This window comes from Pelophylax lessonae, assembly GCF_965119305.1.
Source record: "Pelophylax lessonae genome assembly, chromosome: 13".
In the NCBI taxonomy this organism is placed as follows: Eukaryota; Metazoa; Chordata; class Amphibia; order Anura; family Ranidae; genus Pelophylax; species Pelophylax lessonae.
The window spans coordinates 165,985,949-166,009,071 of NC_138780.1; the positions used below are offsets into that span (position 1 = coordinate 165,985,949).

The 23,123-nt window shown below is 46.4% G+C and overlaps 1 protein-coding gene across 1 annotated transcript in view; it reads right to left on the minus strand.

Moving 5' to 3' along the window:
- The window catches only part of NEMF (nuclear export mediator factor), a 75,996-nt gene extending 53,319 nt beyond the window's left edge, over positions 1–22,677 (minus strand). Inside the window, exons 1-5 of the mRNA XM_082242862.1 lie at positions 22,552–22,677; positions 22,327–22,395; positions 16,213–16,315; positions 4,277–4,402; positions 1,272–1,420 (exon numbers count right to left, since the gene is read on the minus strand). Of these exons, the coding sequence (XP_082098988.1) occupies positions 1,272–1,420; positions 4,277–4,402; positions 16,213–16,315; positions 22,327–22,395; positions 22,552–22,610 (506 nt within the window). The 5' untranslated portion in view covers positions 22,611–22,677. The remainder of the gene's footprint in view (positions 1–1,271; positions 1,421–4,276; positions 4,403–16,212; positions 16,316–22,326; positions 22,396–22,551) is intronic.
- Between the last annotated feature and the right edge of the window lie 446 nt (positions 22,678–23,123).

Genomic DNA, 23,123 nt, shown 5'->3' on the forward strand with positions numbered 1-23,123 from the left:
CATGACCAGGCCATTTTTGCTATACGACACTGGGTTACTTTAAGTGACAATTGCGTGGTCATGCAACATTGCACGCAAATTAACCCTTGGAGCCTAAGCCTTTTTCTGACATATGTTGCTTACAAGTTAAAAATCAGTAATTTTTGCTAGAAAATTACTTAGAATCCCCAAACATTATATATATATATATACCCTAGAGAATAAAATGGCGATCATTGCAATATTTTATGTCACATGGTATTTGCGCAGCGGTCTTTCACATGCAATTTTTTGGGAAGAAATACACTTTCATGAATTAAAAAAAAAAAACAACACAGTAAAAGTCAGCCCAATGTTTTTGTCTAATGTTAAAGATGAGGTTATGCCGAGTAAACAGATACCCATGATGCTTTAAAATTGCGCACACTCATGGAATGGCGACAAACTTCGGTTCTTAAAAATCTCCATGGGCGACGCTTTAAAAACTTTTTACGATTACTTATTTAGAGTTACAGAGAAGGTCTCTGTAGAATTATTGCTCTCACTCAACGATCGCTGCAATACCTCACGTGTGGTTTGAACACCGTTTTCATATGTGGGCGCGACTTGCGTATGAGTTTTCTTCTGCGTGCGAGCACGGTGGGACGGGGAGCTTGACATTTTTTTGTTTTTTTTACAATATTCGTTTAAATTTTTTTTTTTTTATCACTTTTATTGCTGTCAAAAGCAACATAAACATCTCTTGTAAAAGTAATAGGCAATGTCAGGTGCTAAAAGACCCCAAATCCCTCCTCTGCACTTAGCATTCAAAACGCCAAGTATAGCTGTTTTGAATGCTGTCTTTTTTTTTTTTTAAATATGGCGTCTTTAAGGCTCCAGTACCCGAAAGTGATGTCAAGGAATTCCCTTCATTTGCAGGTATTTGTTCACACTTCCTATTTTTGGATATGGGACAGGAAGGGAGGCTAATGGGCCATACACACTATACAATTTTCTTTAGATTTTTTCCTTCAGACTTACCAAAATCATATAATATGAGGTCAAACCTAGACACTTTCAATTTGTATGCAATCAGGCAGGCCCTTGCACTACATAGAAAAGGTAAATCTGAAGGAAATCTGACAACAAAAGTTGTATAGTGTGTATCCAGCTAAAATCTTCCCAATGGGACTCAGATGGAAAAAATAAATAAACTGACTGGGGTTATAACCCTCCTGTACTCTATCCAAAATGAAAATGAAAAAAAAAAAAAAAAAAGCTGCAATCATGTGTGATATCAAGCAGAATCATACCTCTCCATGGTAATAAGAGGCTCCGGGCCTTTGGCGTTGCCAACAGGATAATGCTCTCTAACTGCAAATTTGACATCATCAGCTTCATCTGTGCGGAACCTCAAGATGTTAAGAATGAGATACTCGTGGTCTGTAAGTACAATGTTACCCTGGAAAAACACAAGAGAAAGAAAATCCAAAATCAGAGATTTAGTCTTTAGTGTGTCTATAATTAAAAAGGGATTATAAATCTTAATTTTTTAATTAATACACATTTTATAGTTACCTGTTCTGTGTAATGATTTACAGAGCAACCCCGATCCTCCTCTTCTGGGGTCCCCCACTAGCACTCCGGGCTCCTCCTCTTCACCAATTGCCCCCATAGGAAGCGGCTTCCTATGGGGGCACTTGAGCCCTGCTGCCTGTGTCCATAGGCAGGGAAGCTTGGCCCCGTCCCCCATCACAGGATTTGATTGATAGCAGCTGCTCCCGCTACTATCCGTCTGCCCTTTGAGGAGAGAGCCGCCTCTGCTCTCGGTCACAGCAATGGATAAAGTTTGGGCTCAGGTAAGTATAAGGGGGCTGAAGTTCCCAGTACTAGCTGTCACTTTCTGAAATCAGCGCGGCTGTGTGGGGCTCCGCCCACCCAGCTGTGTGTGGGTGAGAATGAACTACAAGCCCTGACATCCTTTGCGGTTTTCAGCTTGTAAATCTTAATGAATTATCATGGTGCTGTGGAGCGCTGTTGTAGTTCATTGATACTTCAGTGTATCTGCTTGCCTGTACGGGATGTACACAGAAAGATCTGCAGGAGACCTGCATGGCACCAGTGGTGCAATGCTTTACAGGCTCAAAAAAAAAAAAAAAATGAATAATAATAAATTAAAATATAACCTTTAATGCAGAAAATGCATTAATGTAAAAAAAAAAAACCTTGAGCCTTTAAAACCACTTTAAAGTGGAACTTACAGTAATTTTACATATCACAATATGCAGCAAAAGTAATTTAAAAAAAAAAACCCTCCCCATTTTATAACTAAAAAGCTGTCCTTAAAAGCGATCGCATATCCGCAATTACTTTTTCTTTTTAGGGGCCCCCAGGAGGTTTATGCCATAATGTATTGCACAGCATATTCGCACATTATGGCATACATACCTGACAAACCAGCCCTCCAGTGCTGCGTTGTCATTGATCTGGTGGGTCCCAGGTGCTTCCACCTTCCCCCAGTCTTCCTTCTAAGTTCCATGCCTTCGGCCCCTTGAATAGCCGGGACGCGATGAGGCCACTCCTGCGCATGCACATGGGAGTCACATAGCAGCGGCACAGATCAGAGCTGTAAATGTTTGCTAAGTTGCACATGCGCAGCTCAGTTAACATGACAGCTGGTAGGCAGGAGGAAGCATTAATGACAGAGGCGACCAAATTAATGACAGGATAGAGTGTCTGACTGTCTGTCAGCAATTTTTGAAAAAAAAAAACAAAGTTTACTACTACTTTAAAGGCATAGACCACTTTTTACAAAATAATCATAATAAAAGCAACCATATAGATTAATAAAAACATGTAAATTTATTTTGGATTGCAGCCTGCAAAGCATTGCAACCACTATCAGTGGTTGGTGGGTGCAATGCTCAGGCTCCGGCAGATGATTATTCCTGCAGTCCAGGTTACGAGACTGGAGGAAGTATGAATGGCCTACAAGTTTGGTGATGTCACTACTCTTGGGCTCCAATGAGAACTATGAGTTCCTTTCCCACTGTAGTAGTTTAATTTACAAATTCCTGTGAATGAATGTCGCAGCTGCGCAGGTGGGTTTTGAAATGTAATAGCGGGTGCGGGGAGAGGAACTCCCATCAACTGTCAGAGGGAGGAGGGTTCTGGCAGCAGGAGCCATGTTAATAGGAGAAAGTTGTGTTACCCCCTAAATACGAGTTTAACATGCTCCTAACGGTGAATCTATCCTTTAAAGCTGAACACAAGGAACAAACACTTTCATTTTAACATGTTCTTCAATAGCCACAAAGGCCACTTTGTGTGAACCTGATGCCTTTGTGAATCCAGATATTACCATATGAAAGTGACATTGTCACATGCATCGACTGTGCAGTAAGCAGAACTGTGAGAAGGATCCAGCAGCCCCACCCCCTACAGGCTGCCTGCAGAAAACGGGAGGGGGGCAGAGACAAGACCAGACACTCTGCACAAAGAGAGAGGGCGGCAGTGACTGGTCTTTATTACAGGAAATGCATGCATAAAAGCAAGGTGTAGGTATTTGTTTTTTTCATGTTTGATTACTGCGCAGATGTGAAAGAAAATCTCAAAGGACACAAAGATTCACGTAAGAATGCACATGCGTCTTGTAGCTAGACCACATTTGTTTAGCCTGAAGTTCAGCTTAAAAACAGCATTACCCAGTGGTCAGTCTATCCTGAGAAAAGCTTAAAGAGGAAGTAAACCCTCCTCTGCGACTTGTACCTATAGGTAAGTCTTAGAATAGGCTTACCTATAGGTACTGTAAATAGGCTTACCTATAGGTACTGTAAAACCTGCACCGTTTAGGAGATATTTACCTTACATGCAGCCAGCGACATCACTGGCGCATGTGCTCTGAAGGAACGGCCGGTCTTGCCGTTCCTTCAGAGCCCCATGCCGTTACCGTTGGCTCCCGTGCGCATGCGCGGGAGTGACGTCATCGCGGCTCCAGCCAATCAGATGGCCGGATGCCGCAAACCCGGAATAAGGGCGACAGAACATGTCGCCCATGAGACAGGTAAGCGGTCAGCACTGCGGGGCTTCGTTCTTAGGTAAGTATTTCATAATGAGCATACTAGCTCATTATGTGTTTTTCTTTCAGGTGTTTGTTTTTTTTTTTAAAAAATACGGAGGTTTACAACCTCTTTAATGCACATTGAAAAGTGAATTTTGATTTCTACAAAAGATACAGAGATATCAGTCACGGCTACAAGGCCCAGCCACTACACTGTGTTCTTTAGAAATGTTTTCCTAGTAGCTCTATGCATCTTACCCTGTCATAGAGCTCAACAATGAGATGGTAAGCGGCATCATCAGAGCCAAACTGGAAATCCACAATCCTGTCCACGCCAAGCTGCTTAATGCTGACCAGCCGTCTGGAACGCAGATGCTTCCTGCACTGGAGAGACAGAAAAACGGAGACAGGGTTCAGTCAGGTTATCATGTCAGTTAAAAGTACCACTCAAGATATATAATGTAGGCGGAAAAAAACTGGACATTATTTCTTCATAAAATTTAGGCCAACAATTATTCTGCTACATTTATTTTGTAAAAATAACCCAAATCAGTGTATAATAATCTGTGTGAAGGGTATAGAGTCTACAATCTACGGCATATATATTTGAAAATTGATCAATCCTGATACACTGACGGGCCATCTCATTTCTTGAGGCCCTAAAATGCCAGGACAGTATAACTATCCCCCAAATGACCCCTGTTTGGAAACTAGGTATTTAGTATTAGGCACTGCGAGTTTCTGAAGTTGTCATTTTGTCACAATTTTTTGAAAAATGAAAAGAAATTACTGTATTTTCCGGCGTATAAGACGACTGGGCGTATAAGACGACCCCCCTAATTTTCAAGTAAAAACAGGTTTTGGGCTATACTCGCCGTATAAGACTACCCCCCTTCCGAAGGCAATACTATTGAAAAACATCAGATTTCTCATAGATCTCCAAGGTACCCCAAGTACTGCAATACATGTAATCTCTCATAATATCTCCAAGGTACTCTAAGTATTACCAGTAGATGTAATCTCAAGACGCTGGCTGTGCGGGAATCCTGTACCGGTATACTGTATGTACCGTAGCTTCGGCTACATACAGTATACCGTTCTGAGCCAATCACAGAGAGCGATGTATTCTATTATTGAATGCAAAGCCTGCTCGGATTGGCAGAGTCAGAGAGGCGGGCTGATGTTACTCCGCCAATCCGAGCAGGCTTTGCATTCAATAATAGAATACATCGCTCTCCCTGATTGGCTCAGCGCAGTACACTGTATGTAGCCGAAGCTACGGTACATACGGTATACCGATACAATATTTCCATACAGCCAGCGTCTTGAGAGATTACATCTACCGGTAATACCTATACTTAGGTTACCTTGGAGATATTATACTCGGCGTATAAGACGACCCCCCATTTTTGGGGGATTTTTTTGAGGTTTAAAAGTAGTCTTATACGCCAGAAAATACAGTAAATACATTTTTTTTTTTTTTATACATACTGTCACCTGTACAGTACAGTGTCACCATAGGCATCAATTCATGTGTACTACTGCGATAGCTGTGATTGGTTCTGTCTGTACCATGTGTTCACAATAGTACAAAATGAATGGCTATGAATGAAAGCCACTGTGTACTTTTGATATGTGATCACTGATCAGTCACAGCAATCCTATGGTACCAGGGCCAGCCCGGTATGTAAATCTGTCTTCCGCTGTCTCAGGTGGACACAGCAGGTGACAGACCCCGACACTGCACAGCCCCTTGCGGGCACATGAGGCGTGCAACCGGATGTCATATAATGTCCATCCAGAATAGGGAATCTCCCATGCAGCCGTCACTTTACATGGTTAAACCCCACAGCTTAAATGCCAAAAGGCTTTTGTTAAATATGGTTGCCCCAAGGCCCTTTCAAAAAGATCCAACTGCTCAACAGATAATCATATCAGTCAAATATACCTGGGAAGCTAGTGAGAAACATAAAAGGGTGGTACCAGAAAAAGGCCATGCAGTCCATCAAATATTTAACATTTGATTTTTATTTTTTTTTTGTTTTCAACAGCACCAAGCACCAGAAGCCACAACACTAAAGAAAGACCTATGCAGAGCATTGACAGGGATTCTTAGATGTTCAAATGCGGATATTGTCCGTTTTCTTTCAAATGTCAATTGTGTTCTTCATGGCTACCTTTAGTAAAGAGTCCCTACCAGTGCTGGGACAAGGTCCTTTAGCACCCAAGAAGAAAAAGGCCAAAGTGTTTCCCAATATGAGCTGTAAACCAGTTCAGCAGGATAATTTTGCGCTTAACCACTTAAGGGCTCTTTCACACGGTCCGCCTCCGGACCGCGTGAAAGAGCGGTTCCGTGCTGCTCAGCGGGGATCAATCCGCCGATCCCTGCTGAGCCGGCGGATGACAGCTCCGTCTCCGCTTGCAGTGTGGAGAGGGAGGTGTCACAGCTCCCGCTGCTCTCTATGGGGGATCGGATGAGAGCGGACCGCCTGTCTGCTCTCATCCGATCCCTGAACGGATGGAAAAATAGGGTTTCCATCCATCCAGATTTCACAGACAGGATTGGATACGGATGCAGCGGAGGTGTCTCCGCTGACACCTGCTGTCCCATAGAGCTGCATGGAGGATCCGATCAGATCCGCCTAAAAAACTGACAGGCGGATCTGATCGGATCGCCCGTGTGAAAGAGCCCTAAGGACTGCCCGCTGCAGACTTACTGCGTCAGTTCATGCAGGAGGGGCTGCCTGACGTTAACTGTACGTTGGTCGCACGCCTGCAGCTAGGGGGCGCGCTGCCGCCCACACTCGGCAACAAGGACTCCGATGCACGGGCCAGTGGCTCTGATTGCCGCAGGGCACCCGCAATCGTTCCCCGCTCAGAGAGAAGGACAATCAGCTGTTGTAAAGACAGCTGACCCTTCTTCTCCCTCAAATGATCACAGAGCTCCTGTGATCCATCTATATAGAATCACAGGTCTCTATGGTCATTTCAAAAGCCACGCCCCCCACAGTTAGAATCTCTCCCCTAGGCTCACATTTAACCTCTTGATCATCCACTGTGTTAACCCCTTCCCTGCCAGTGTCATTATTACAGTAACAGTGCATATTTATAGCACTGATTACTGTAGTAATGTCACTGGTCCCCTCAAAAGTGTCAAAAATGTCAGTTAGGGGTCCAATCTGTCCACCGCAATGTTGCAGTCCTACTAAAAATTGCAGATGGCTGCCATTACTAGTAAAATTAAAAAAAAAAAAAAAAAACAATAAAAAATACATAAATCTTTCCCGTAGTTAGTAGATGCGATAACTTTTGCGCAAACCAATCAAAATACGCTTATTGCGATTTTTTTTAATCAAAAATATGTAGCAGAAAACAAATTGGCGTAAAATGTAAAAAATTTAGATTTTTTAAATTTTTTTGGGGAATGTTATATAGCAGAATGTGAAAAAACGGAATTTTTGTAAAATCTTACCTGTAAAATTCCTTTCTCTGAGTCCTCCGACAGTCGCCGCCTCTTCATATTCGTCACATATGGGGTATTAGACTTTGCTCCGAAGGAGTATAGCTAGGCAACAGAATATGTTAACAATAAAGCTTTAACATATCCCACCCTCAAGGGGTGGTCCCCTCAGTCAATACCCTCCTACTTCCTGCAACCATATCTCAGTTTTAGTGGAATAGCAGTAGAGTATACATTCAAACCCCAAAAGAGGGGCGGGGGCGGCGACTGTCGGAGGACTCAGAGAAAGGAATTTTACAGGTAAGATTTTACAAAAATTCCGTTTTCTCTTACGTCCTCCGACAGTCGCCGCCTCTTCATATTCGTCACATATGGGGACGTCCCAAAGCAGTGCAAACATGAGGGGTGGGAAACGCATCCGCGCCGAAAGGCAACGCAGTCTCCACATCAAAGAAAGGAACCTTACCAAAGGAAGGAAACCAGCTGGGCAACAGCAAAAATAAGTGCTCAACAGGAGCAACAACCCAGGAAAAGACAAAAAAACCAGGGGATACAAAAAACTATCCCAACAGCCAGGAGTCCCCAACAAGGGACCCTATGGAACAGCCGCACTAAGAACCTTGCGGCCAAAGGAAGCATCCGCCGATGCCTGAACATCTACTTTGTAGAATTTTGTGAAAGTGTGCACGGTCGACCAAGTCGCCGCCTTACACACCTGGGCTACAGAAGCCCCATGACGGCAGGCCCAAGACGTACTCAGAGATCTAGTAGAGTGCGCCTTCACAGGCACAGGGGGAACCTTCCCCTGCAAGGCATAGGCCTGTTCAATGGTCTGCCTGATCCATTTGGCGATGGTAGAGGCCGAAGCCGCCATGCCCTTCCGAGGACCCTCTGGAAGAACAAACAAGGAGTCCGTCTTACGAAAAGACTCAGTCGATTTAAGGTAAACCCTTATCGCCCGAACAACATCCAGAGAGTGCAATCTCACCTCCTTCGGATGTTTAGGCTTCGTGCACAACGAAGGCAAAACAATATCCTCATTAAGATGGAATTCCGAAACTCGTTTCGGCAGAAAAGAAGGATTAGGTCGCAAGACCACCTTATCCAAATGAACAACCAGGTACGGAGACTTGCAGGACAAAGCCGCCAGTTCCGACACCCTGCGAGCCGAAGTGATCGCCACCAAAAAGGCGACCTTTTTGGACAACATAGACAACGAGATCTCCCTGATCTGTTCAAAAGGAGCACGTTGTAACACAGATAGAACGAGATTCAAGTCCCAAGGGGGCAAAGGATCCCTCCTAGGAGGAACCAGATGCCGCACACCCTGAATAAAAGTGCCAACCAAGGAGTTGGAAGCCACGGGACGTTGAAACAGAACGGCCAGCGCAGACACCTGACCCTTTATCGTAGCCAGCGCCAAACGCTGATCGACACCCGTCTGAAGGAAAGACAGCACACGGGAAACCGAGTACGTGCGGGGTGAAAACCCCCTGGACTCACACCAGGCAAAATAGGCCTTCCAAGTACGGTAATAAACCTTCCCCGAGGAAGACTTCCTCGCGTTGATCAAAGTATGAACGACCTCTGGAGAGAGACCCTTCTCCTTCAGGACCTCGGTCTCAACAGCCAGGCCGTCAAAGCCAGCGACTGTAAAGCAGGATGGTAAATCGGTCCTTGAGACAGTAGATCGTCTCGAAGAGGCAGACACCAAGGGGCGTCGACCGCCAGATTCACGAGGTCTGCGTACCAGGACCGGCGAGGCCAGTCCGGTGCCACAAGAATCACCGTGCTGCGTTCCGAGTGTAACCTGAGAAGGAACCTGGACAGCAACTGAATCGGTGGAAACGCGTACATCAGCCTGTACTGATGCCACGGGGCCACTAACGCGTCCGACGCGTCTGCCCGAGGGTCGCGCGTCCTTGCCACGAACCTTCTCACCTTGTAGTTGAGACGAGACGCGAACAGGTCCACATCTGGAAGACCCCACTTCGCGCACAACATCTGGAAGACAGCCGGGTGGAGAGACCATTCCCCCTGATCCAGGGTCTGGCGACTCAGATAGTCCGCCTGCCAGTTCTCCACTCCCGGAATGTGAACCGCCGTTATCGCCGGGACATGAGCCTCGGCCCAAGACAGAATGTCGGCCACTTCTCGAGCCGCTCGGGCACTCCTGGTGCCCCCTTGGTGGTTGATGTAGGCCACCGCCGTGGCATTGTCCGTCTGCACCCGAACCGGGCAGCCCTGCAGCCGGTCCGTCCAGCGATGAAGACAGAGCCTTATAGCACGCAATTCCAGAATGTTGATCGGGAGGGAAGACTCCCCCTCCGACCAGGTCCCCTGGGCGGACAGAACGCCCAGAACACCACCCCAGCCCGACAGGCTGGCATCCGTGGTGATTATCGTCCACGAGATCGGACGAAACGACTTGCCCCCGGACACCAACGGGGACTGGAGCCACCACAGAAGGTTTTCCCTGGTGCGATGACTCAACGAGATCTGAAGATCCAGAGATTGAGGTCGCCCGTCCCACCTGGACAGGATCTCCGCTTGGAGACCCCGCGTGTGAAACTGCGCGAAAGGAATCGCCTCGAAGGCCGAGACCATCAATCCCAGACATCTCATACCCGTCCTCAGAGACGAGTGTGGAACGTCCCTGAGGGACCTGACTTCCTCCTGAAGAGTCCTGAGTTTGTCTTCCGGCAGGAAGACCTTCGCCTGCACCGAGTCCAGTATCATTCCCAGATAGGGGAGACGAACCGACGGACTCAGTGTCGACTTTGGAACATTTATCGTCCAACCGAACTCCTGCAGAGTTTGCATTGTGACAGACAGGTCCTTCTCCAGACCCTGTCTGGTCGCAGACCGAACCAGAATGTCGTCCAGATACCCCAGGACAGAAATGCCCTGGGCTCTCAATAATGCCAGAACCGGTGCAAGCACCTTGGTGAAGACCCGCGGAGCCGAGGCGAGCCCAAAGGGCAACGCCACAAACTGGTAGTGATCCTCCGCAATGGCAAATCGAAGGTACCTCTGATGACCCTCGAATATGGGGATGTGAAGGTACGCATCCTTCAAATCGATGGAGGCCATGAATTCCCCCGGAACCAGGGCAGCCACCACCGAGCGCAGGGATTCCATGCGGAACTTGCGAACCCGCACAGAGCGGTTCAGAGCTTTCAAGTCCAGAATCGGACGAACCTTGCCCTCCTTCCTGGGCACGGTGAACAGATTGGAATAAAACCCCCGAAATCTGTCCCGATGAGGCACCGGAACCACCACTCCCTGAGCCCTCAGGTCCCGCACCGCCAGGTGCAGATCCCGCAGGCGCTCTGGAGACAGTTGAAGATTTGAGGGAAAAAATCTGCTCTCCGGCCGAGAGAGAAACTCGATCTTGTAACCAGATCGAACGATTTCCAGAACCCATCTGTCCCTCACACGGGCCAACCAGGGCTGAAGAAAACCGAGCAAGCGTCCCCCCACCCCAAAACTGGGTGAGGGCGCCCCTTCAGGCCGAACTGTTATGGGCCGCAGGTCCGGATTGACCGGACTTCTGTTTCCCAGACCAGGGCTTCTTCTGAGAGCCTTGGCCCTTGAACGGTTTGCCCTTGTAGTGCGGCCGAAAGGCACGAAAGGACCCCTGAGGGGGCCGAAAATGAGCATGCTTCTTCCCAGAAGCCCCCTTAGCCTTGGGGAAATGGGGCAAGAGAGTGCTCTTACCCCCGGTAATCCCCTTCATCAACACATCCAGGGACTCCCCAAAAAGGCGAGACCCATCATAAGGCAGATTGGCTAAGGTTTTACGTGAAGATTGGTCCACCGACCAACATTTCAACCAAACCAGGCGGCGAGACAACACCGCCACGCTGTGCACACGCGCAGCCAACGGAATCAGGTCCAGGTCCGCATCACACAGATACATGACACCCTGGTGGATCTGATCCACCATATCCAGGGTCGCCGCCGAGGCCGAATCGGCCACTAGGACGCGCCTAAGCATCTGCGTCCAACTTGCGATCGCCTGGGCCGCCATGAGAGAAGCAAACAGAGCCTTAAGCATAGAACCCGTAACAGAATAAGTATGACGGGCAAGAGACTCCAGTCTCCTATCCGTGGCATCACGGAAAACAGGGGATCCCTCTGCAGGGATCGCAGTGGCTTTGTTCAAAACCGCAATAGCATGATCCACTGGCGGAGGCACACACCACCGTTCATCAGTGGCAGGCGAGAAAGGATAACGCAGCTTAAATTTACTTGGTACCGCAAAAGGCTTGCGCAAATCGCGCCATTGGTCCTTAACAGCGCGCTGAAAATCAGCATTGCAGGGAAAAACCTGCGGCGTCCTGCGTTTTCTCTGCGTCCCATAAGCCGCCAAGGCAGCCGGGGGACACACCTCGTCCTGCAAACGTAGCGTCTGCTTAATGGAAGCAATCAACTCATCCATGATTGCAAGCTCTTCAGGCGAGCCAGGGGGAGAATTATCAACCCCCTCAACTTCAGCCTCTACCTCAGACCCCACTAGATCAAGAGAGGAGCGGGACCCCGATAGGGGGGTCCCTGCCAGAACAGCCCCATCACCTTCACCCTCAGAATCAGAGGACAGAGCAACTCTGGGCCGTTTAGTAGATTGAGCAGCCACCAGCATTTGCACCTGTGCAGCAAGGCCAGCCACAATAATGGCTAAATCCCCCCCTGGGGGGGAAACAGCGGTCCCCTGGCTTTCCACCAATACTGTGGGAAACTTGCCCTCCTGAGAATCCATTGCCCCTGTATGCCAGACAACCAAGGGTTAACTGCCCCCTTACAGCAAGCGCGGCAAGCGCAGCCCACCGCACCACACTCAGGCACAATGAGACCCCCACAGGGAATATACAGACTGAATACAGGCAATGGAACACAGGAATAGAAGGATAAAACCTGAGGAGACTCCGCTGCTGCTGCTGCCTCGATCGGTGCTTCCAGGAGAGAGGAAGTGATGCTGCCAGGGCGCTCTATGTAAGCCTATGGAGGCTACAAGAAAATGGCCGCCGTGCATGTAAACCATGCGGCCGGAGCGGGCGCCGGTAAAATGGCGTCGTTTGGCGCCGAAATCGCCGCTCCACAGTGCATAAAATCACACACAATTTTATCCCATTATATGGATACATGTTAGATCGCCTCAGCGATCGCTGTATATGCCCCAACATGCCATTAAAAACATGCCCCACAGCACACAGCTCCTCACACTGCCCAGCCTGACATACTCAGTGTCATACAGCTCCCCCCCCCCCCCCCTTGCAGCCCACAGCATGCAGCCGAGAGATAGGGAGACAAGCAGTGTGATTAAAGGCAGGTTACACAGTCCCAGACTGAGACCCCCCCCAGACAGACAGGTCCCCACATAGATACACTTACCTCACATGGCGTGGGGAACCCGCACAGGCGAACAAGCCGCTGCACATGAGGCAGGGAGAGTCGCAATTCAAGACGCACACAATGGCGGTTCAGAAACCGCACAGCGTCCGGTGAGGTAGCCACCTCACCAATCATCCCTGCACCGAACAGGGATGGGTCGTTCACTGTGCCAGGAGCGTTACCTGGCTGAACGCTCGATGGCAGACTGGGAAGCCACTGACCCACGACCTGCGATCAGGGGGATCAGCCCGAGACCCAGTCCGCATGATCCTCTTCGTCCGAAGAACTAACTAATGCTGACAAAAATAACAGCTAAATAAAGGTAGAGAGAAAACTCAAACAAAATATTAAAAAGAAGAAAGAGTCTGGGACAAAAAGTCCCAGCACAGAGAGAGCCAGCCACTCCTGACAAGCTAGACATTAAAACTGAGATATGGTTGCAGGAAGTAGGAGGGTATTGACTGAGGGGACCACCCCTTGAGGGTGGGATATGTTAAAGCTTTATTGTTAACATATTCTGTTGCCTAGCTATACTCCTTCGGAGCAAAGTCTAATACCCCATATGTGACGAATATGAAGAGGCGGCGACTGTCGGAGGACGTAAGAGAAATATTGTTTTGTTTTTTCAGAATTGTCGCTCCTTTTTTGTTTATAGCGCAAAAAATAAAAAATCGCAGAGGTGATCAAATACCACCAAAAGATAGCTTTATTTGTGGGAAAAAAAGGACATCAATTTTTTTTTTTTTTTTTTTTAGGTACAGCATCGCACAACCGCGCAATTGTCCGTTAAAGTAACGCAGTGCCGAATCGCAAACAATGGCCTGGTCATTACGGGGGAAAATCCTTCCGGTCCAGAAGTGGTTAAAGTGTCTGCCTCTTGTTCGGCAATATATATCAATAATAACCATCCGCTGACTGCCCTATAGCAAATTTACTGCTACAGGGTGGCCATTCTGTGCAGAATCACTTATATCTACGTGATTGTGCACTTCCGGGTAGGTGTACGTGCGATGCTTCTGCTGTGATTAGTCACATCAGAAATCAATCAGCGGGTGCCGGCAAATGGATGTCTGCCAGCAACCGCTGATTGTCCAGGAGAGAGGCTGGATGGAGCTCTGCATATGTAAACATTGTAGAGCTCTGTCCTGACAGCGGAGATGTGATGGATTTTCTTTCATCACATGCCTTAGTGAAAGCAGCACACAAAAACACTAGTTAGACACACATTTAACCCTTTGAAAACCCTAGACGTATAACCCCTTCCCAGCCAGTGTCATTAGTACAGTGACAGAGTATATTTTTAACACTGATCACTGTATTAGTGTCACTGTTACCCAGAAAGTGTCAAAAGTGTGTTAGTGTCAGATTGTCCGCCGCAACATTGCAGTCCCGCTACAAGTCGCTGATTGCTACCAGTATTTATACCATAGATTGTAAACGCTATAACTTTTGCGCAAACCAACCTATTTATACGTTTATTAGGATTTTTAACAAAAATATGTAGCAGGATACATATTGGCTGAAACTAATGAAGAAATTTGATTTTTTTTACTGGATATGTTTTATAGTAGAAAGTAAAAAATATTTTTTTTCCCCCAAAATTGTCAGTATTATTTTGTTAAAATAAAAAACCCAGTGGTGATCAAATACCAACAAAAGAGCTCTATTTGTGGGGAAAAAAATAACACAAATATAATTTTTGTACAGCATTGCATGACAGCGCAATTGTCAGCTAAAATAACGCAGTGCCGCATCGCAAAAATGACCTGGTCATGAAGGGGGGGGTAAATCTTTTGGAGGTCGAGAAAAATAAAATAATAATTCTGGGAATTACAGAAAAAAATGACTAAAGTTGCAGTGGGCCAGGCCATGTCAACCCTTAATGCCGAGTGCAAAGGGTGAAAAGTTTATTGCTCTAAGGCTGGTTTCACACGGATGCGGCCGCAGGTCCCAGCAGGGGGTCTAGTGCATCACTGTACACCGATGGTCCGAATTTTTACCTGAATTCGGACCCGAAACTGAGTCTTATGGCACTTTTCCACTGCAAGTACCGGCTTGGCTCCACTCGGCACTGCTTGGCCCAGCTCGGCTCAGTTTGCTTTTCCATTGGGTGGTACGAGTCGGCACGTTTCAGCACTGTATAGGCCAGGGGTGGGCAAACTTTTTGACTCGAGGGCCACAATGGGTTCATATATTGGACCCGGGGGCCGGACCAAGAGTAGATGGACGGTGTGTATGTGTGAATTAATATAAATGAAATTTTAATTTGTAACATTAAATGCAGAGAGACCAGCGTGCCCCCTTTCAATGCAGAGAGACCAGCGTGCCCCAATGCAGAGACCAGCGTGCGTGTCCCCTTCAATGCAGAGACCATTGTGCGTGCCCCCTTTTAATGCAGAGACCATGGTGCGTGCCCCCTTTCAATGCAGAGACCATCGTGCGTGCCCCCTTTCAATGCAGAGACCATCGTGCGTGCCCCCTTTCAATGCAGAGACCATCGTGCGTGCCCTCTTTCAATGCAGAGACCAGCGTGCGTGCCCTCTTTCAATGCAGAGACCAGCGTGCGTGCCCCCCTTCAAAGTAGTAAGTGGGTGGGATTACAACGATTCTCTGACCAATCAGTGACAAACAATCAAGGCTGCATGCAAAGGATTGTGGGATATGGTATAGGTACGGCCCGCTTGGAACCCCAACCGAGGTGGTACTGTTTAAGTGAGCCGTACCGAGCCCTACCATGTAGTGGAAAAGCGTCGCTGTACCAAACCGTACCGAACCGTTCTAACACATACCATGCGGTACCATGCAGTGGAAAAGCGCCAATCTGAGCCATACCATGCAGTGGAAAAGCGCCAATCTGAGCCATACCATGCAGTGGAAAAGCGCCAAAAGATGCACAGGAACCTTATCCAAAGCAGACTGCGGCTGTCCGGAGGTGTGTAAACCAACTCCATTGAGAGCCGGTCACAGTCTCCTGTCATGCAAATTTGATGCAGGGAAACCCGCATAAGTGTGAACCCAGCATAAATCTGGGGGATGAGGAATAAGGCGTTATACATACCTCACTTTTCGAAGTATAATGCAGGGGCACTGGAGGCTGCTGGCACCTTTTTCCTCATCCCCTAGAGTTAACAATTAGTCCTTGCATTGTATTTTTTATTTTGCAATTCTTGGAGTTGGGCTTTACTATTTACCAAATCCATGTAATCTGAGCGCCTACCATGTACTACATAGCTATTCCAAAAGGGGTTTGTACAATAGGATTGGAATGACTGTGACCAGCTTCAGAAGACCATGACATGTCTAATGTTTTGTGTAAGATTGTAATTCATTTCCTTCAAACCTTCATTGCAAACCCAGATGGCATCATGTTCTTGGGCCATTCGAACTCTGTGGTGTGAATTCTGATCCCGGATTCCACCAGAAGTACGGCTTTAAAGTCTGGCCTGTCAATCAAAAGTAGATAGCCAGTTAGGACTGTGACAAAGAAAAACAATTGTTGGAGAACAAGTTAAATATACAGCGACACATAGCAAAAGAATTATAAATGTAGTCCTGTAATGTTGCATTTACACAGGTTACATAGGGGGAGATTTACTAAAACTGGAGCACACAGAATCTGGTAAAGCTGTGCATGGTAGTTTTTTTTTTTCTAACCACTTGCTGACCGCCCGCCGCATTTTTACGGCAGCAGGGCGGCTCGGCTGCGTCCAGTCACGTAGTACTTCATGACTGGAGTGCATGTGGTTTCGGCGGCGGGTTTCAGCTGCTCTCCCACGATTGTCTGGGAAACCGAGAGAAGACCCGCCTGCTTATGTAAACAAAGCAGGCGGATCTTCTCTCAGACAGGCAGGGACAGATCAGCAGCAAACTGCGATCTGTCTGTGCCTGTCACAGAACCATCCCCCCCCCCCCCCCCCCTACAGTGAGTAAGCACAAACAGACATACATTTAACCCCTTTGACCCCCCCCCCCCCCAGTATTAACTCCTTCCCTGCCAGTGTCATTTATACAGTAACAGTGCATATTATTTAGCACTTATTACTGTATTAGTGTCACTGGTCCCCAAAAAGTGTCAAAATTGTTATTTAGGGGTCCGATCTGTCCGCCGCAATGTCGCAGTCCCGCTAAAAATGGCAGATCACCGCCATTACTAATAAAAAAAATAAAAAATAAAAAGTCCAAAAATCTATCCCGTAGTTTGTAAACGCTATAACTTTTGCCCAAACCAATAAAAATACGCTTTTTGGGATTTCTTTTACCAAAAATATCTGGCAGAATACAAATTGGCCTAAACTGATAAAAAAATTACATTTTTTTATTTTGAATGTTTTATAGCAGAAAGTAAAAAATATGGCGTTTTTTTTCAAAATTGTCGCTCTTTTTTTGTTTATAGCACAAAAACTATTTTAGCACTAAAAATTGTCTGTAAAAGTAACGCAGTGCCGAATTGCAAAAAAATGGCCTGGTCATTAAGGGGGCAAATCCTTCGGGTCCGGAAGTGGTTAATGTGCGTTTTTACCGCAATATTGCCTTTTTAAATCTGCCCAACAACAACCCCCCTCCTTGTAAAAAAAAATAAATAAATAAGCATAAAAGAATGCAAATTGCAACAAAATCGCTATTAAAAAAAAAAAACACAGAAAGCACAGCACAGCAGACCACTCAAAAGCAACATGCATTGACGTGAATCGAGCCTTAGGAGTCTATGGGAATGTTTGACCGTTCTTCCAGAAGTGCATTTGTGAGGTCAGGCACTGATGTTGGATTTGAAGGCCTGGCTCACAGTCTCCGCTCTAATTCATCCCAAAGGTGTTCTATCGGGTTGAGGTCAGGACTCTGTGCAGGCCAGTCACGTTCCTCCACCCCGAATTCGCTCATCCATGTCTTTATGGACCTTGCTTTGTGCACTGGTGTGCAGTCATGTTGGAACAGGAAGGGGCCATCCCCAAACTGTTCCCACAAAGTTGGGAGCATAAAATTGTCCAAAATGTCTTTGTATGCTGACACCTTAAGAGTGCCTCTCACTGGAACTAAGGGGCCAAACCCAACCCCTGAAAAACACCCCACACTACAATCCCCCCTCAACCAAATGATTTGGACCAGTGCACAAAGAAAAGTTCATAAAGACTTGGATGAGCAAGTTTGGGTGGGGGGGAACATGACTGGCCTGACCTCAACCCAATAGAACACCTTTGGGATAATTAAGAGCAGAGATTGTGAGCCAGGCCTTCTCATCTATCATCATCAAAGCCTGACCTCACAAAGAAGAATGGTCAAACATTCCCATAGACACTCCTAAACCTTGTGGATGGCCTTCCCAGAAGAGTTGAAGCTGTTATAACAGCAAAGGGTGGGCCAACTCAATATTGAACCCTACAGACCAAGACTGGGATGCCATTAAAGTTTATGTGCGTGTAAAGGCAGGCGTCCCAATACTTTTGGTAATATAGTGTGTATGTGACTAGGGGATGTGGATTATTTATATGTAATATAATGACATGGTGTATCTTGCTTTTTAACCAAGTGATCTAGCTGTAATTTGTTTAAGGCCCCTTTCACACTAGTGTGACTTGTCCCGCGACTTTGGACCGCAAAAATCGCATGACAAGTCGTTTTCCATTATTTTCAATGAGCCCCATTCATATCAGTGCGTTTTGAAGTCGCACCGACTTCAAAGTAGTTCCTGCACTACTTTGGCATGATATTAATGCGTTTTGAGGTATATAGCCCTGAGTAATTGCTCAAAATCACGTCAAAATCGGGGCAAAGTCGCGTCAAAATCGCGCTGCGATTCGCGATAAAATCGCATCGCATAAGCCCCCGTTCACACTGGGGCGACCTGTCAGGCGACCTGGTCGCCTGACAGGTCGCCTGGCATAGAGAAGCTGTGGACCCGTTTTAATAGGAGCGACACAAGTCGCTCCGACTTAGAAAAAGGGTCCGGAGCTTCTTTGGGGCGACCTGGAGCGACCTGCATTGACTTCAATGTTATGAAGTCCGTGCCAGCCGCTCCGAGGTCGCGGTGCGAGCAGCGCGCCGCGACCTGTGAGGTCGCCCCGGGAAGTAGCGTCGCCCCAGTGTGAACGGGGCCTAAGTGTGAAAGGGTCCTTAATCAACACATTTTAGTATATTTGTTTACTAATAAAGATTGTAAAATTTTTTTAACACAATGACACCAAGAAGTTGATTTACTAAAGGCAAACCCACTGTGCACTCGCTGTATATCTCAGGGGAAGCTCTGCTGACTGATATCATCCAATCATGTGCAAGCAAAAATGCAATTTTTTATTTTCCTTGCATGCCCCCTCAGATCTACAGCGACTGCACTTTCAAGTGAACTTGTAGTGCAGTGGATTTGCCTTTAGTAAATAAACTCCTGTGTCCATTTCAGGGTGGATTTGATTTAGATTAAAACTTTTAAAGAGCAGCTGTCATCTCTGTCCCACAGCAACTCCTCCTCTGACCCGTTGTTGACTCACCAACAGTCCCATTCAGTTTAGTGGGACGGATGGTGATGTGGCAGTGACACAACAAGGTGAGGGACGTGGTGGTAACAGGTGAGTGGACGCCCGATAACAGGTGCTGCCATGATGGATCTGAAATGACAGGTGCTCTTTAAATGTAAGGACTCATTCTTGCCGGTAGTTAGAATCTTTATCATTTGAAAACAACATGAAGGTTTCCTATTTAGAATAATAAGTTATCAGGTTAGTAAAACAGCGATATCAGAACTGATTCAATCATACAGTTTGTAGTGTACTTAGATTTGTAAAACAATGGGATGGAATAAAGGAATATTCCTGAACTTTGTTTTATCTCATGGTTACTGTGAAATTGTGTGAATGCATCAATGCAGTGAATGTTATCTCAGCTTTCAGAGTGTGGATTCATTGAATAAGCTTACCAAAAATGTAAATATTGCAGAATATACAGCCTCACGCTACATAACTAAGCTCCATGTCATGCTGAATAAATTCAATTATTAATGTATCTTAAATAGGAAACTATTGTTAGATTGATTTGTGTTCCAAAAAAATTTTATTAAAAATAAAATTTCATAAAAATCAAAGTCTGATTTAGGCCCCTTTCACACATGCGGACCGCTCAGATCCGCCTGTCAGATTTTTAGGAGGATCTGAACGGTCCCCCCATGCATCTCTATGGGGCAGCAGATGTCAGCGGAGACATGTCCACTGACATCCAATCCGATCCTGTCCGTCAAATCCGGACGGATGGAAATCCTATTTTCCATCTGTCTGGCGGATCGGATGAGAACGGACAGGCGGTCCGTTCTCATCCGATTCCCCCATAGAGGACAGCAGGGATATGACAGCGTGGAGACAGAGCTGCCATCCGCCTGCTCAGCGGATCGATCCCCCGCTGAGAAAAACAGAGTCCGCCGATGGAGCAGACAGGTGTGAAGGGGGACTTAAATTAAAAAAAAAACTGCTTTAACCACTTGCCGACCGCTCACTGAGCTGGTCCTGCGGCAAAGTGGCTCGTTCCCGTCCAGCGACGTAGACCTACGTCGCTGGACTCCTCCCCTTGCGGAGGCGCGCTCCCGCTGTTTTCAGTCACAGCGGGAGCCGGGCCAGGGGAGGAGCGGCGGTTATCACCGCCGCTCTTCCCCGATCGTCGGGGAATCGAGTTTGGAGATCCGCCCGCTTGTGTAAACAAAGCGGGCGGATCTCCTAAGTGACAGGCAGGGTCAGATTGCAGGGTTCAGCATAGCTGAACATGCGATCTGTCCCTGTGTCACTCAGTCACCTCCCCCCACACATGTTAGTAAGCACCAGGCATACATTAACCCCTCCCTCTCCAATAAAATTAACCCCTTCCCTGCCAGTGTCATTTTTACAGTAACAGTGCATATGTATAGCACTGATTACTGCAGTAATGTCACTGGTACCCCCAAAAGTGTCAAAAATGTCAGTCAAGGGTCCGATCTGTCCGCTGCAATGTCGCAGTCCTGCAAAAAAAAAAAAAAAAAAAAAAAAAAAAAAAAAAATCGCAGATTGCCGCCATTACTCGTTAAAAAAATAAAAACACCAAAAATGACAGAAATCTTTCCCGTAGTTAGTAAACGCAATAACTTTTGCTCAAATCAATCAAAATACGCTTATTGTGATTTTTTTTTACCAAACATAGGTAGCAGAAAACAAATTGGCCATAAATGTTAAAAAATTTTGATTTTTACATTTTTTTGGGGGGGAATTTCATATAAAAAAAACGTGAAAAATATTGTTATTTTTTCAAAATTGTCGCTCTTTTTTTGTTTATAGCGCAAAAAGTAAAAATCACACAGGTGATCAAATACCACCAAAAGAAAGCTCTGTTTGTGGGAAAAAAGGATGTAAATTTTGTTTGGGTACGGCGTCGCACAACCGCGCAATTGTCAGTTAAAGTCGCACAGTGCCAAATCACAAAAAGTGGCCTGGACGTAAGACAGCAAAATCCTCCGGTGGTAAAATGGTTAAATAAAAAAATAAATAAATCTGATTTTTTTTTTTTTAAATCATTGATTTTTATCCACCCTGGCCCCTCAGATCTACAGCAACTGCACTTCCAAGTGCACAGCGGATTAGCTGTTACGCCCAAAAAAGTACAAGAGCTTCTTTGGAGCGTATTACGTCCCGCGATTTTTTTTGCGCGATGTTACTGCAATTCGGCACGCGGAAATCGCGGCAACATCACTCAGCGTTTGGGGTGCTATTGCAAATCACGGGCAACGCACAGGCGTCCCGCGATTTGCAATAATCTCCGGATCGCGGGCGGAATCGCGGCGATTCTGCCCGCGATCCATACGCTGACATGTGAATGCAGCCTTAGAAATAAACCCCTATATCTGTTTTACCTTTAAAGTCCCATGGGGATAAATTTTTGGTTGGACTGTGCAAATACTATGTTTTATAAAAATAACATTGCAACACCCACCATTTTATTCTCCAATGTCTATAATGTTTAGCGCCGGTTCACACTAACGTGGCTTGACTTCAGGGGCGACCTGTGAAGTCGCGTGCACCGCGACTTCTGCGCGACTTGCACGGACTTAATATAATGAATGTCAATGCAAGACGCTCCGAGGTCGCCCCGAAGTAGTACAGGACCCTTTTTCTAAGTCGGAGCCACTTGTGTCGCTCCTATTAGAACGGGTCCTGTAGCACAGAATGGACCGCGACTTGTCAGGCTGACAAGTGGCGGTAGTTAGGGGTTCTAAGTAATTTTTGTAGCAAAAAAATTCTAATTTTCCCGTGTATGAGAGTAATGTCAGAATTGGCCCGGAATGAAACTAGTTAAAAACCCTTTTATACTACATCAGGTCTCTTCCTTGCTATGAAGTGTTCCTGAGCCCCCCCGGGGCCCCTGTGAATGGGGCCCCACTATCTTGTAGCGCCAGTCACCGATATACACAGACGTCCTAGACACCGATCCCGGGAAATCCGTCTCCTCTTACTTTTGCAGGCGGATGAGGTAAGTCTTGTTATCCACATCGTAGACATTGTACACGCGCATGCCCAGCAGACTGAGGAATGAAGAGAGAAAACACATAGGATTATTGATCAGTTATAAGACCCCATTCATATTATTGATCAGCAGCCTGCAGCTTTCCAGCTGTTATAGAAGCAAGCAGGGTAAGCTGGGACTTGTAGTCCCCCCTCACATCCCTCCTTGTGGTCACCTGTCCTGCAGCTCTGAGATGACAGCCCGGATATCTATGGTGTTAAATCTGTTCTTCATGTTGCCAGCACTCACTTCAGCTCTCACTACAGCCGACCATACACTTCCTGCATCACATGGCACGGCGAGCCACAGGGATCAATCTTGTCAGAGCGTTCAGAAAACTGTGCGACATCTAGTGGTGATAGGTGGAACGGCGTGTAGGTTTTAGATGCATTCTTTACTTTTCTCCAGCAGAGGGCAGTGCTGCACACAAAGAATTGTATAATAATATAAAATATACAGTATAAGAAATACAGTAAACCCCCGCTCCATCGCGGTTCAGTTTTTGCGGTTTTATTGCGGTTTTTTTTGTAATGTTATTTTACTATATAAATCATTAAAAATTAAATATTTTTGTGTTTTCCATAGCTCTTGCTATGTCTCTCAGTATCTTTTATGTGTTTAAATGAGTTTCTATTGTTTTAAAAGTGTGTTTAAAGACCTTAACATGCTTTTACACGTACAGTGACAGTAACAAAATCATGCCTACAATGCATTTTAATAGGATTTTTCTATTTCGCGGATTTTCAC